Raw genomic sequence first — 14,927 nt, 5'->3', positions numbered from 1 at the left:
TTGTCGAGCCCATTTCCAAATTTATAATAAACTCAAAACATAATTAGGCCTATAATAAATATTGTTAAAATGAAATTTTATCTCACAAAAAATTTGATTGTATTATCTAAACAAGTAAGTAAAATGTAAGGTATTTTAATTTTTTTATCCAAACAAGTTATTTAAAAAATGAAGAGAATTTAATTGCAAACGATTCAAATACAATACATTTCAATTTTTCAACATAGTTAAAATGCTTCGTCCAACCATAAGTTAAGAAAATAAATGATTATCCATTCAAGTGCATTTAAAACTAGGTTGATTATTAGGTCATTAGCTACGTAACTTGTATCTACATTGAAGCAACTGTATTAATTAGTGTTCTATGTTGGCCTAAAAGTCCACACTCTCTTTTCCTGGAAGTTATGAAAGTTTATGTGGGCTAATGAAACCAACGCTAGCTTCAACTTGATCCCGAATAAAAATGTAACTTAATTAATTGGCAAACCCACTCAAATAATATAAATAAAATTATTTATTAATCATAGTATTGATCTGTCATTGCTGGTTTATATTTTTAATAGTAACATCGGAATAGTCCAAGATTATTTATATTTTAAAAAATAGTATTCATAATAACATTGATCTAACAGACGTTTATTTATATTTTAAAAAAAATAAAAATGAAAGGTGCGCCTGCTTAGCAAAAGCTTATTTAATTTTAAAAGAATTGAAGAAAATATCGGTGTAGTATTCGCTTGTTTATTTTAAAATAAAGGGTTAAGTATGTTTTTATTCCCCGAACTTTGACTCAAAATTGAAATTTGTCTCTGTCTGAAACTTCGATACATTTTACTTCCTAAACTTTAGAAATGAATGAATATAGTCATTTTAACCCAATTATGTTAATTTTTTTTTGACGTGTCGAACGCTTTTCATATTAGTATTGGAGTTTTTTACATTATTTGGCACATTCTTTGTTCAATATCTACTGAGAAATATGTTCGACACTTCAAAAAAAGTTAACGTAATTGAGTTAAAAGGACTATATTCATTCATTTTTAAAGTTTAGGGACCAAAATATATTGAAGTTTCGGACAGGGACGAATTCCAATTTTGGATCAAAGTTCAGGAACTAAAAACATACTTAACCCTAAAATAAATAAATAAAATTATAGATAACACAAGAGATGTCAAAATGAGTTTTAACCCCTGAGCCAACCCGGCTCACCACGGGTTCGAGCCGGGTTGGGTTGAGACAAATTCAATTTTTTCAAAAGTGGTTTGAACTCAATCCGGCTCACTTAACCCACGGGTTAAACGGGTTCGAGTCGGGTTGAAGGTGCATTAACCCACTTAACCCACCAACATTTTTTTATAATTTTTTTAATTTTTTTAAATTTTTTTTTAATAATTATTTATTACTCCTATTATATATATTCACAATTAATTTTATATTTTTAAATGCTAGAATGTTGTTCAGTAATATTTGAATATTTTGAATGTTTAATTAATTTGATTGCCAGGTACTTTAATATTTAACTATAATCTTTATAATAAATTACTCAATCAACTATCTTATAAATAATTTTTTCTAAATTAGTATGACAAAAATGTATATTTTTTTATTTAAATATTTGAATACTAAAAAAAAAAATTTATGTGGGTTAGTGAGTCAACTCACTTAACCCACCAATCCGTGGTGGGTTGAGTCAGGTTACAAAATTTCAGGCTCACCATAAAGTGAGCTGGATTGGATTCACTCATTTTCAACCCGGCTCGTGGTGAGCCAATCCGTATGAGCGGGTTGACTCACTTTGACATGTCTAGATAACACCTATAAAACCAATGTTTTCTTCTACTAGTAATATATTTATTAACGATTTACTAACAACATATACGAAAATAGATACTCAATAAAATTTGTAATCCATCCCACTTAAAATTTTGAGACATCTCCATTCTATTGATTTTTCTCTCATTTTACATCTCAACAACTACTCATTTAGCTAACATATTCTACTACATTTATTGATCTACGAAAATGTCACTTATAAAATATATCAACTATCCTTCCAAATTTGCTAAAATATCACTCTAAAAATACTTATTTTTATTTTTATTATTATTATTATTATTATTATTATTATTATCTACTAATAATAAAATAATAAATTTTGAAATTAAGAATAAAGAAAAAATAATATATATATATATATATATATATATAATTAGACAAAAGTTTGAAATATTTATCGCTGTTAATATAAAAATATAGCAGTGTATTAAAAAATAGTAATAATTGAAATTAGATTTACAAATAAAAAAAATGTATTAAAACATTTATAATATTTCAAACCTGGTGTGGGCAAAATTTAGGATAAATATGAACCAATTAACATTGGTTTTATATCATAATTTTAATTTGTTTTGGGTTGATATTTGAGATTTTATTAATCCCAACTAATTAGCTTTTAAAAAACCGTAGCTGAATAGAGATTTGTATTATAATTATAATGCTTCGACTAAATGGCGCCACGGGAAATTGGTCAAAAATAAAAATAAAAATAGCTAGTTTTAACTAAACCACATAAGGTTGCTAATGATACTTCTGATCTCAAGATCAAGTTGGTATATATTATGAATCCATTTTTTTTGGCTGAAGCTTTTGGAACAATTAGTAATGTGATATGATGTGCTAGTTTGATTGTCTTTCAATTTTTTATTCAAATTGCAATAATCCCTTGTGTAATAAATTAAATGACTATGTTATCATTATGTCTTTGCTATGATTTGTTTTGTCATCATGTTATGCTATTCTTGTTATTTTATGCATTCAGGACCTGAGATTGGTTAGGTTCCTAGGTTCTCTATATATATGTCTTGCATCTCAACATTATTTGTTTAAACTTTTATGAAGTTATTGATTTCCTTAATTGTTGCCTATTTCGGCTAATGAACACTTTCAAGCCAGAAAAGCTTCGGAGTTAACACTCTTACATAATTTAAAATGGCCATGAAATTCAGCTAGAATTACAACATGTCAAATTGTTTGACATAAATATGAACAATTCTATTTTCTTTTAAACTTTTTTAATTAAAGTTTAGTAAACATTACATAAGATACTATATGATGTAGATAGAGTTGTCAACTTAATTATAGTCCTAACCCACTCTTGAAACAAATCTCTTTTAGAGGTCCCATTTGGAAGGTCAAAAATAAAGTTCTAGCTCCCAAATCTCCCTCTCAAGTGATTAAGTGATTAGGATCTGGATTAAGTCAAAATTTAGCCTAATTCAATCAAGTTTGTCCCATCCAAAATTTGGTCGAATAAGTTCAAGTCAATCTCAATCAAAATTCGGGTAAGTCATCTTGATCTACAAGACTTTTTGAATTTTTTTACCCTGTTTAGACTTTTTAACGAAAGACCTTTTGGTTATGTAAACTTTTTGGGCCTATCTTAAGTGAGCTAAAGTCAAGTCCTGTGGACCAGGCCTAATTGTTATCTATGTAGATTTATTTCAATCAACTAAGAGAGAAGTCCACGTAAAGATTTAAGACCCTTCAATCACACTTGAGAATATTTTGTTTGTTTCAATGAAAATAATTCCAGTTTGTACATATATCATGAAACCGTGTATGACTTTATTCGAAGACCTAAGCATGCACATCGTAAAGAGTAAGTTCAGATATGACATGCTTTAATATATATATATATATATATATATATATATATATATATATATATAAAGAATAATCGGCGAGTAAAGTTATTCACATATAAACTCTTAGGGTAATTGTTGATATGAATAACTTTATGATAAGTTTTTCCTACCCATGAGTTTTTATTTTTTTTTAAATACAAAATTGTGTCGTTGGTTTTGTTATCACAAGATATATCGTTAAAGAAAAAAAAAACCTCGGCCACACATGTCGGATCTATTATAAAGTCTCAATAACCAATGGCAGAGTTAAGTGTTTGTGAGGGGACATTGGCCCTCTCGATTTTTATTTTTCATATATAAAATAAATATGTAAATAAAAATAATTTTAGTATATTTTATTTGTTTGGTATCCTTAAAAGTGGTTGTACACCTATTTTTGCAACCCAAACAATTTTCTTGAATCTGCCATTGTCAATAACTTTGCTATCATCATTGATGTAATAAAGGATAATAGAAATAGTGGTATACAATACAAGAGAAGTAGATTTTCGAAATTTTTTTCCTCGCTTTTCCTTTGATTTTCTTATACAAATACAATACATTTATTTAGTTGCCTAATGCAACCGATAACACTGATGAAATCAATTTTATGCCAGGAGCAATTTCAGTACCAACTTTCACGTCCTTAACAATCATAAGTAGTGCCACTATGAATGCGTAGTCCACATTGGGATTCACCAACACATTGAACCCACCATTATTCTCCATCTACATTACAGAGAAAAACATGCATGTTAATTATTAAGTAAGAATAAATCTCAACTTACTTAATTATTTAAACTTTACTACTTATGAAAAACAAAATTACTAACACAAATAAAAGTATATACTAATTCAGTAGTCATACCTTGGCTAGAATATTAGGAGATTCACCGGCATAAACTGTGCAAGAGTTTTTACTTCCACAAATGATGACTCTAAAGTCACTTTTCTTTTTGTCTTGGTTGTTTGGGAGGAACACGTTTAATTTAGTAATCCCAGGTGAAATCGATTTATTGATTTTCTTCACAGAAAATAGCAATTGAGATAAATCGGTGCTTTCACCCTTGAAAACTTTGCATCGCTCATGCAACGTCACAGCCTGCATAATGGAAATTAATTAAGAATAAGAAATAATGAAATAAGTAATAAAATTGAGTATGAGTATACATTAGAAAGCAAACCTTTTTGTAGAAAGTGACGATGGGTTTTTGTGTATCATCATATAAGACACGACGGTTATGAAGTGTGAAAAAAGTATCGTCCACATAAAAGAGACGATCACCATTTTCACTGTAAGTCACTCCTTTCTCAGTATTAATCTGTAGAGTGATAGAGTAAGGAGCACAGTAGAAAGGGTTGATCACTGAAACTTTATCTGCCATTGGAGACACGTAAGGTGTTTGATGGAAGTACAGTGTCTTCATTTATGTGTTGTATATGGCAATTTATAGACTAACTATTTGAGTTTACCGATACTAATACCAATTGCAAGTCTATGGTCAAATACACGCGTCAGATACATACACACACGACTAAGTCATGATTTTGGCAGCACTCTTGAATAAAAAGTGGTCACACTTAAGTATGCATGGCCACTTTCGGACCTTAACAGTACAGGAAGGGTCTTGATTCCTCAATTTTTTTTATATTTATATAAAATATAATTTAAAATATTTTCTTAAAATTTTAATGTATTTTTAATATATTTTATATGTTTGGCACTCCGCAACATGCATGTGGTGAGAACAAAATAAAGGATTTAAATTGAAATTCCATCAAAATTAAAGTTAGATTTAATATGTGCATTTTATCAAATCAGCAATAATTACTCAATGAATGTAGCGATATGAAATTAAATTAAATAAAATTATTACAAAAAAAGAACCAAGCACATCAATAAATACATATTAAAAACTTTAAATAATTTAAACAATTTAATTTCTATTCTTTAATTATTTTAAAATATTTACTCGTAGGGACTACAATGAAGTTTTGGTACGTAGTATGTTGAGAAAAACGAGGAGAACACGGAGAAGACTTGACCTTAAGAGGTTATTGGCTTTGTCATCTACTCTTGTTCCAACTATTGCTACTTTCAGTCTCTCCACGATAATAATTCGGAGGTTTTAGATAAGACGTTAATAATTTGTTTGGATAGGATTGGAGGTGAAAAGGGAAAGAAAAAGAAAGTAAATAGTAAAATTATTTGGCTGGTTATATTAAGACGATATAATATAGATAATATTTTTCATTATCTAATTGTTTGTGTGATCTACTATAATGTAGTTTTAAATACAAAGTCTTAAACAGTAATAATAATGTTTGCAATTAATATGTGGCATGCAAGAAAATGACAATAAATAAGGAAAAAGAAACCTCGGTGCATGTTGGTCCAGTAGTGAAAGGTATTAAATGACTGAGTCCCACATGGTATCGAATTTCTGGAATGTTCGTGTTTAACTGTGAAGTCAACCAGAGTCTTCTTCTACTTGCAGCGGTAATTCAGTAAGTATCATAGTTCAGCCGTGAAGTTTGACTAAGTCGTATGGTATGTTTAAGTTAACGCGTGTATCCATGGATACCATACGTTACGTACTGCAATGTTCTTTACCTAGCTTCTGCAAAAACATAATCATAACCTAGAACTCTTCTTCCTCCCTCTCCAATGGAAAATCCATTCCCAGTTATCAACCTTTACTATTGTGCTCCTCACACTATCAATCTTCAAATTAACACTGATAAAGGTGCCACTTACGACGGAAATGGTCGCCGTCGTTTTTATATAAAATCTCCCCCTTTAACCCTTCACGACCGTTGTCTCTTGTGTGATGATGCCGGAAACCCGGTCGTCACTCTATATTGGAAGGTTTGGCTACTCTAACCTATATTATTCTTATACTCATTCATCTCCTTCATCAATTTTGTTTCCATTTTATCTTTAACACTAATTAAATCATGTTTCTCCTGTTAATTAGTTTATCTTTTGCTTTGCTCAACAAAGGGCTTCATAGTTTATCGTTACATTAACCCCTCTATTTGAATAACAATTTAATCTATCGTTTCCCTTGTTGATTAAGCCTGTTTACTCTCTTCCATTGTTGTACTGCGTTTAAGACTATCACAAACATCTATCCCCTTCCTTAAAACTCATATTCTAAAATTTATGTCTTAAAAGTTCCATTTACAGTTTAGCCCGTGGTTCCTCAATCCCCAAGACCTAAGATCATTGTGGTAAAACGTTTTAATGACTAAAATACAGTAACACTCCAAAATAAAACCTCACATGAGTTAATAACTAGCTCCACAACATATATAACTCTTATGACCTCAACTTTAAAAGCAGAAAAGGAAGATATTTAGGAGGAAAAACTTGCGTCAGAGAGCACTCACTCACAAGAGGTAATAAATTGATAATTGAAGACCGGAAGAAAAGTCAATCTTATTCATGGTATAGGAACCCACTTAGGATAATGTACATATACATAAAAAGTAGATCCAAGGTAATAAAACTAGATCGACACAGATTTACAATATGATGACTAAAAATAAGGTAATGTATGGAAATCAATTTGCCTACTTGTATGTTAATTATTTCCGGTTTAAAAAATATGGATCTAAATGGTGTTGCTCTAAGAGGTTTTGTGTAAATATTAGTGTTATGACAAGATGAAAAGAAACAGATTAAGAGAAAAAGAAGACACACAAATTTACGTGGTTCAGTCAATGTGACCTACGTCCACGGGGCAGTTCAAGAGTTTCTTATTTCTGAATAGTGATAGAGAGATACATGATACAGATGCCTTTTAGCCTTATAAAAGAGTAAAAAATAACAGCCCATTTAAACTTCATTACAACTCATAACTATATCATAAATATATGAAGTAAGGAAGATGAAGGGACAACATAACATTCAAGGCATCTTAACAATTCTCCACCTTGACTTGAATTTTCCCAAGTCACCAGTAACCAAGAACAACTCTCCTGCCTCTTCACCCCTAAGGATCTCAAGCTATGCGAACATTCACCAAGTCCAAGCTACGCTTAAACTTGGCAGAAGACAAAGGCTTAGTCAACATATATGCGGGATTGTCTACGGTGGATATCTTCTCTATCGAGAACGATTTGTTTTCAATTACATCGCGTATGAAATTCTACCTGACATCAATATGCTTTGATCTTTCGTGATAAACTGGATTTTTAGCCAAGCACAATGCACTTTGACTATTACAATAAAGTATACGCCTTTGCACATGCAAACCCAAGCTATCAATAAGACCTTGCAACCATATACCTTCTTTGACTCCTTCTGTCAAAGACATGTATTCCGCTTCAGTGGTAGACAAAGCAACAGTAGGCTGAAGTGTTGTTTTCCAACTAATAGCACAACCATAAAGAGTGAAGATATAACACGTCAAAGATCTTCTTTTCACAAGATCTCCACCATAATCAGAATCTGCATAACCAATAAGACCACACTCAATATCATTGGAACCATAAACCAAGCATATATTACTAGTACCTTTTAAATATCGCATAATCCACTTCACAGCTTCCCAGTGAGCTTTCCCAGGATTACCCATAAATCTACTAACCACACTCACGGCATGAGCCAAATCTGGTCTTGTACAAACCATTGCATACATCAAGCTCCCAACAGCACTCGAGTAAGGAACCTTATTCATATAATCCTTCTCTTCATCAGTACTAGGAAGAGTGCTAGCATCAAGTTTAAAATGTGTTGCCAAAGGAGTACTAACAGGCTTAGAATTCTCAATTTGAAAAGACTGCAACAACTTTTCAATGTATTTCTTCTAAGATACATAAAGTATACCTGCATTCCTGTCTCTCCAAATCTCCATTCCTAAAATCTTCTTGGCTGCACCCAAATCCTTCATCTCAAACTCACTGTTTAACATAGCTTTAAGAGCATCAATATCAGTCTTGCTCTTAGCTGCAATTAACATGTCATCCACATATAGTAACAAATATATATAGGAACCATCTTGCAACTTCCTACTATAAACACAATTATCAAACTCATTTCGAACAAAATTATAGGAAACTATAAAAGCATCAAACCTCTTGTACCACTGCCTCGGGCTCTGTTTTAAACCATACAAGGACTTTTTTAGCAAACACACATGGTTCTCTTTTCTAGCCTCAAGGAATCCATCTGGTTGCGACATATAAATTTGCTCCTCTAAATTCCCATGCAAGAATGCAGTTTTCACATTAAGTTGCTCTAACTCCATATCCAAAGCGCTCACCATGGCCAACAAAACTCGAATAGTCTTATGTTTTACCACAGGTGAAAACACTTCATGGTAGTCAATTCCCTCTTTTTGTGACAAACCTTTTGCCACAAGTCTTGCCTTGAATCTAGATGGTTCAACATCAAGAATCCCTTCTTTCTTCTTGAACACCCATTTGCCTCCTACTGCTTTGCACCTTTAGGCAATGGTACTAACTCCCAGGTCTGATTTTTCTTAAGTGATTGCATCTCCTCATTCATGGCAATTAACCATTTTGATGCTTCTTTACTCTGGATTGCATTCTTATAGGATTTAGGCTCATCATAATAGAGATTTTCACCAACTGCCAAGGCATATGAAACAGAGTTAGTATCAACAACACATGTAACATCTGCATACCTTGCAGGTTTTCTGATTTCCCTTTTTGTTCTCCTTGTTGCTATACTTTGAGTTTCTTCTTGGACATTACTAGATTGATCTATCGGATCCAAATTTTCTTTATTTGAATCTTCAACCTCAAGCTCCACCTTTTGATGAACTCCCTTATTCCCTACAATATTTTCAACCTCCTCTTTTTGGCCAAACATAGCAGACTCATTAAAGGTAACTTCTCTGCTAATAATAAACCTTTTATTTCTATTATTTTCAGTACACAATAATCTATATCCTTTGACACCCGTATGATACCCAAGAAATATACATTTCATTGCCCTAGGCTCTAATTTACCATCATTCACATGAGCATAAGCAGGACAACCAAATATACGTAAACTAGAATAATTAGAAGGTTTACCAGACCATACCTCTTGAGGATTCTTTAAATCAATAGCAGTAGATGGAGACCTGTTCACCAAATAGACAGCAGTATTAACTGCTTCAACCTAAAATTCTTTTGAGAGACCAGCATTTAAACGCATTCACCAAGCACGCTGAAGTAGTGTTTGATTCATCCGTTCAGCGACACCATTCTGTTGTGGTGTATGTCGTACTGTAAGGTGCCTGACTATACCTGCTTCTTTGCAGTAATCATCAAACTCTGTATTGCAGAACTCCAGTCCATTATCTGTTCTTAGAGTCTTGACTTGTTTCCTAGTCTGTTTCTCAACCATAGTCTTCCACTCCTTGAACCGTCCAAACACTTCATCCTTGGTCTTCAAAAAATACACCCAAACCTTTCTAGAGTAGTCATCGATAAAGGTCACAAAATACCTGCATCTTCCATGAGACAAGACAGGGGAAGGACCCCATAAATCAGAATGAACATATTGTAATTTTTCAGTTGAAGTGTGCTTACCGTGACAAAATTTCAGCCTGCGTTTTTTACCCATAACACAAGATTCACAAAATTTCAATTTCCCTGTCACCGCTCCACCCAACAATCCTTGTTTACTTAACACAGCAAGACCACGTTCACTCATATGATCCAATCTACGATGCCATAATTCTGTATTATCAACATGTTGCTCTAAGGAATGGGATACTGACACCGTTCCCTGAAAGGAATGGCCAAGCATAACATAAATTCCATGTTGTAGCTTTCCTTTCATGACAACCAGAGCACCTTTGGAAACTGTAATTTGTCCATCTTTTCCTGAAAAATTGTACCCTTGTTTGTCTAAGGTACCAACAGAGATCAGGTTCTTTCGCAAGCCAGGAACATACCAAGCATCAAACGTTCTAACAATGCCATCATACATTTTTATCTGCACAGCGCCACTTCCTTTCACACCAAGCTCCTTATCATCACCCAACTTTACACTGCCATTCCATTCTTTAAATGAACTGAACAACTCCTTGTTAAAAGTCATGTGATAAGAAGCACCGGTATCCATGACCCATGTATCAGCAGAACCAATAATGCTGACCGTCAAAATATCTCTGCCATCTCCTTCATCTGAGCTCTCACCTGAGACAACTGCACTAGAACGAGCAACAGTTGCTCTGGCATTATTATTTCTTTCTTTCTTCAGTTGTGGACAATTCTTCCTTATGTGCCCCACCTCTTTGCACTTGTAACATCTCACTTTCTTTGACTTTGAAAGTGAATTACTGCGCGTATGACCCTTGCTACTATTTCCTCTTTCCATGCTTCTGCCTCTGCTAACTATCAAGCCTGCATCATCCCCATTGGAACTAGAGACTCTTCTCTTCAGTTCTTTAGATTGCAAACTGTCTTTCACGTTGTTGACAATAATACTATCCCTGCCATACAACATAGTATCAATAAAATTTTCATATGATTTCGGCAGAGAACATAACAAAATAATAGCTTGATCCTCATCATCAATTTTAACTCCAATACTCTGTAGATCCAAGATAACTCGATTAAAGTTATCAAGATGATCTCTCACAGATATATTCTCAGACATCTGCAACGTATAGAGACGTTGTTTCTGATACAACCGATTGGTTAGAGATTTTTTCTGGAATTTATCTTCCAACATCGTCCACATCCCCGCAGCTGTTGTCTCTTCACCCACCTCTCTCAGAACTTCATCAGTCAAACTCAAGAGAATCAAACTGTGTGCTTTTTCCAACATCAAGTTCTTCGCATCATCTGTCATAGTCGCTGGTAATTGATCTGCACCCTCTAGTGCTGTAGCGCACCCCTGATGCACTAGAACCGCCTTCATCTTCAATTTCCACAAAGTGAAATCATTCGATCCATTGAATTTATCAATATCGAATTTGTACGAAGACATTGCGTTTCTCCAGAGTAGGTCCCTAGTGTAACACCTAGAGCTCTTGATACCACTTGTTATGACAAGATGAAAAGAAATAGATTAAGAGAAAAAGAAGACACACAAATTTACGTGGTTCAGTCAATGTGACCTACGTCCACGGGGCGGTTCAAGAGTTTCTTATTTTTGAATAATGATAGAGAGATACATGATACAGATGCCTTTTAGCCTTATAAAAGAGTAAAAAATAACAGCCCCTTTAAACCTCATTACAACCCATAACTATATCATAAATATATGAAGTAAGGAAGATGAAGGGACAACATAACATTCAAGGCATCTTAACAATTAGCCAATTGTTAAGCCAAAGAGGTAGAAAATGAATAAGGCCTTGGTTGAGCTTATCCCGAACGATGTGACATTCCAATTCAATATGTTTTGTATGCTCATGAAAGCCAGGATTGTGAGCAATGTAAATAGTAAATCGATTGTCACAAAAGAGAGTGATAGGAGAAGGTTGAACAACATGCAAGTCATTCTAGATAAAAGGCCATTGTATTTCACATACTATTGCTACAAGTGCTCAATACTTGGCTTCACATAGAACCTTCTTATAATAGTTTGTTTTTTAGATCGCCATGAGATTAAGGAAAAACCAATGTATATGCAATACCCAATAATTGATTTTTTCTAGAGTCAATGCAATCGGTACAATAAGAGTCAATATATGCTATGAGTTTCATCGTATTTGATGATGAATAGAAAAGGTCACATCCAGATGAACTTTTGATATAGCGAAGAATTATGTGAGCAAGCTATTTGATGTTGGTTTGTGGGAGCAGTTAAGAATTGACTAAAGTTGATTTACCATAAAAGTTGTGTTTGGCCTTGTAGTGGTAAGATAAATGTGTCTTCCTATCAACCTTCTCTAAGAGATGATATCAGAGAGTAGATTGTCAGTAGTAACTCCTAGCTTGCTTGAGTGATCCATAGGTGTTGCAATTGCCTTACAACAAAGAAGATCAGTGTTTGATAATAGTTTTAGAACATATTTGCATATGTTAATTACTACATCTTTGGAAGATCTTGTGATTTCTAAACCGGAGAAGAACTTGGCTTCTCCAAGATCCTTAATGCGAAATTGGGCATTAAGATATTTGTTAACATTGATGATCTCAACATATATTTTTTTTATATAATTACTTTATGCTTTATGTTGCAAAAAGATGAGAGATTCAAACTCTTTAATTTTCAACTTTTAGACTAAGATTCAATTGGCTATTCGATGAGATATGAGATTATATATATATATATATATATATATATATATATATATATATATATATATATATATATATATATATATATATATATAACTTCTAACTTGAAGTTTTAAAAAAATAGATTTATAAAAAAAAAAATCTTTATATATTATTAATTTTTTTTATTCAATGTAAAAATGAATGACAATAGATTCCGAACAAAAGTCAATACTGTATTATTGAAATATATGAAGTTAGTTTCTTTTTTTATTTCATCGGAAGTTGCCGTTTTCTTATTATTCGTAACCTTAATTTTACGCATGGTTTTATAGTTTTTTCAGTTCCTCTAAGAGCTGATTGCATAATTAGATCGTACTGTGTTGATGCATCAATTCCCTCTCATACCCTATTCATGCATCATCTTCAAACAAATTCGTCTGAGTTACTGAATTATGATCGAATGTTGTTATATAGATCATGACAATACACCGACGATGCCAAGTTTTCAGTGGTGAAAGCAATGATTCCTCCGAATTGCTCTTTTCGGTGAAAAAATCAAAATTGCTTCAGAGTGGAGTGATGAGATTAGATGTCTTCCTCGCAAACAACAAAAAAGAAAGTGAGTGTGACTTTAGAGTAAACGTTGTGAGTGGCAAAAGATCATGCCATGTTTATGCAGGTGAATCTCCCACAGTTGTTGCCTCGGTATGTGCTGTGTTACGTCTTCTGCACACCAATTTAATTGTCTCCATTCCTGTACATAAATGTTTTTTAAGGACAAAAATTAGATTCAATCTATTTTCAAAATTTTGAATTAATTTAGTTATTTAGATAAATGCATAAATTTAATTTTTTGAATAAAATGTCATTGAGTTTATTTTACATTTTAAATATGTCTTTTAATTAATATTGAAATAGAAATATGTCAAACGTATAAACAATTTAAATAACATGTTTAAAACATTAAATAAATTTAACAAAATTTGGTTAAAAAAATTAAATTCATACATTTCTAAAGTTTGATGGTTAAATTTGGTCAAAATTTCAAAAAGAATGGATAGGGAATCAAAAATATATTATATTTAACTTATATATTTATAATAAAGTTGGAGAGTTTCTCAAGATATCAGATATAGAATTTTTTTTATTTTTTATTTTTGTATCGGTGAAGCTTTCAAGCAACATAGAAACAGTGTTTCTGTATCAGGTTAATTAGACAGTAATATATAGTTTGTGTTTCTGTGTTAAATGTAGATGGAGAATAATGGTGGCTTCAATGTCTTCGTGTATCGCAACGTGGACTATGCATTCATAGTGGCACTACTTATGATCGTTAAAGACATCACATTCTCCTACGATGAAGCGCTGAAATTTGCAAAGGGAATGACGCCAGTGGCATTGGGCAATATGATGAACTAAAGGATTTCCCAAATAATTTTACTCCGATTGTGGAAACAATTAAAAGTAAGTAAAGATTGGTTTGATTCAAGTTTGAATGTAGAAAACATTGGGTTTGGTTTTCGACCATTTTCATGTGTATTTCCGAAGTGTATGAAATTATGTTTAACTGCTTTTATGTTTTATAAGTAGGATCGTGAAATTACAAGTTTGAGAATATATAATAGTTTGTACTGGTTTAAGAAATTATTCTTCAGCGATTTTATAGGTGCAGGAAGCAGTACCCTTTTCTTTTATCTGAAACGAGCCTGTCCCGGCCCAATTGTAAGTCCCGGCCCAACCAATAACCATGTTCTTATTTCTCTCATAACTTTTATAGCGAGCATTTAAGTGTGAGCCATGAAGATCTCACTTCACTAATTCATGTGGATTAATTGTACAAATATAACCAATTATGTAACTGTAGGCTTTTATAACATATACTTATTGCATGCAGTGTGCCACATATAATCAATCATACTATTATTTTAATAGATTAAATAGGTTCTTTTACTAGATGGATATACTGATATAGAAAGTAAATCCGATAAAATACAATCTATTTTCGTCAATATTAACTTTTTTTTTTCTATCATGTATAAATTTAC

At 32.3% G+C, this 14,927-nt stretch overlaps 2 protein-coding genes across 2 annotated transcripts; one reads left to right on the top strand and one right to left on the bottom strand.

Moving 5' to 3' along the window:
- Nucleotides 1-4,108: 4,108 nt before the first annotated feature.
- On the bottom strand, nucleotides 4,109-5,119 carry LOC114186283 (protein LURP-one-related 15-like). The gene is made up of 3 exons (XM_028074340.2): nucleotides 4,869-5,119; nucleotides 4,553-4,786; nucleotides 4,109-4,413 (listed from the first exon to the last, which is right to left on the bottom strand). The coding sequence occupies exons 1-3, from the start codon at nucleotides 5,109-5,111 to the stop codon at nucleotides 4,252-4,254; spliced, it is 639 nt and encodes a 212-aa protein (XP_027930141.1). The 5' UTR covers nucleotides 5,112-5,119; the 3' UTR covers nucleotides 4,109-4,251.
- Nucleotides 5,120-6,275: 1,156 nt separating this feature from the next.
- LOC114184629 (protein LURP-one-related 15-like) lies at nucleotides 6,276-14,526 on the top strand. The gene is made up of 3 exons (XM_028071947.2): nucleotides 6,276-6,553; nucleotides 13,357-13,587; nucleotides 14,137-14,526. Exons 1-3 carry the CDS (start codon nucleotides 6,353-6,355, stop codon nucleotides 14,299-14,301), a joined length of 597 nt encoding a protein of 198 aa, XP_027927748.2. The 5' UTR covers nucleotides 6,276-6,352; the 3' UTR covers nucleotides 14,302-14,526.
- The last annotated feature ends 401 nt before the right edge of the window (nucleotides 14,527-14,927 follow it).

Source organism: Vigna unguiculata, chromosome 5, assembly GCF_037176805.1.
Source record: "Vigna unguiculata cultivar grain cowpea cultivar isolate G323 ecotype 2 chromosome 5, ASM3717680v1, whole genome shotgun sequence".
NCBI classification, from domain to species: domain Eukaryota; kingdom Viridiplantae; phylum Streptophyta; class Magnoliopsida; order Fabales; family Fabaceae; genus Vigna; species Vigna unguiculata.
Note: the sequence above shows the minus strand (reverse complement) of the source record. Positions and strands in the feature narration are given on the sequence as shown.

Excerpts from the sequence above, each read along its gene's own strand:
- LOC114184629 (XM_028071947.2), top strand. The coding sequence starts at position 6,353 with ATGGAAAATCCATTCCCAGTTATCAACCTTTACTATTGTGCTCCTCAC. Across the intron at positions 6,554-13,356 it reads TCGTCACTCTATATTGGAAG|ATCATGACAATACACCGACG; the intron begins GTTTGGCTACTC and ends GTTGTTATATAG. Across the intron at positions 13,588-14,136 it reads CTCCCACAGTTGTTGCCTCG|ATGGAGAATAATGGTGGCTT; the intron begins GTATGTGCTGTG and ends TGTTAAATGTAG.
- LOC114186283 (XM_028074340.2), bottom strand. The coding sequence starts at position 5,111 with ATGAAGACACTGTACTTCCATCAAACACCTTACGTGTCTCCAATGGCA. Across the intron at positions 4,787-4,868 it reads TCGTCACTTTCTACAAAAAG|GCTGTGACGTTGCATGAGCG; the intron begins GTTTGCTTTCTA and ends TCCATTATGCAG. Across the intron at positions 4,414-4,552 it reads CTCCTAATATTCTAGCCAAG|ATGGAGAATAATGGTGGGTT; the intron begins GTATGACTACTG and ends TCTGTAATGTAG.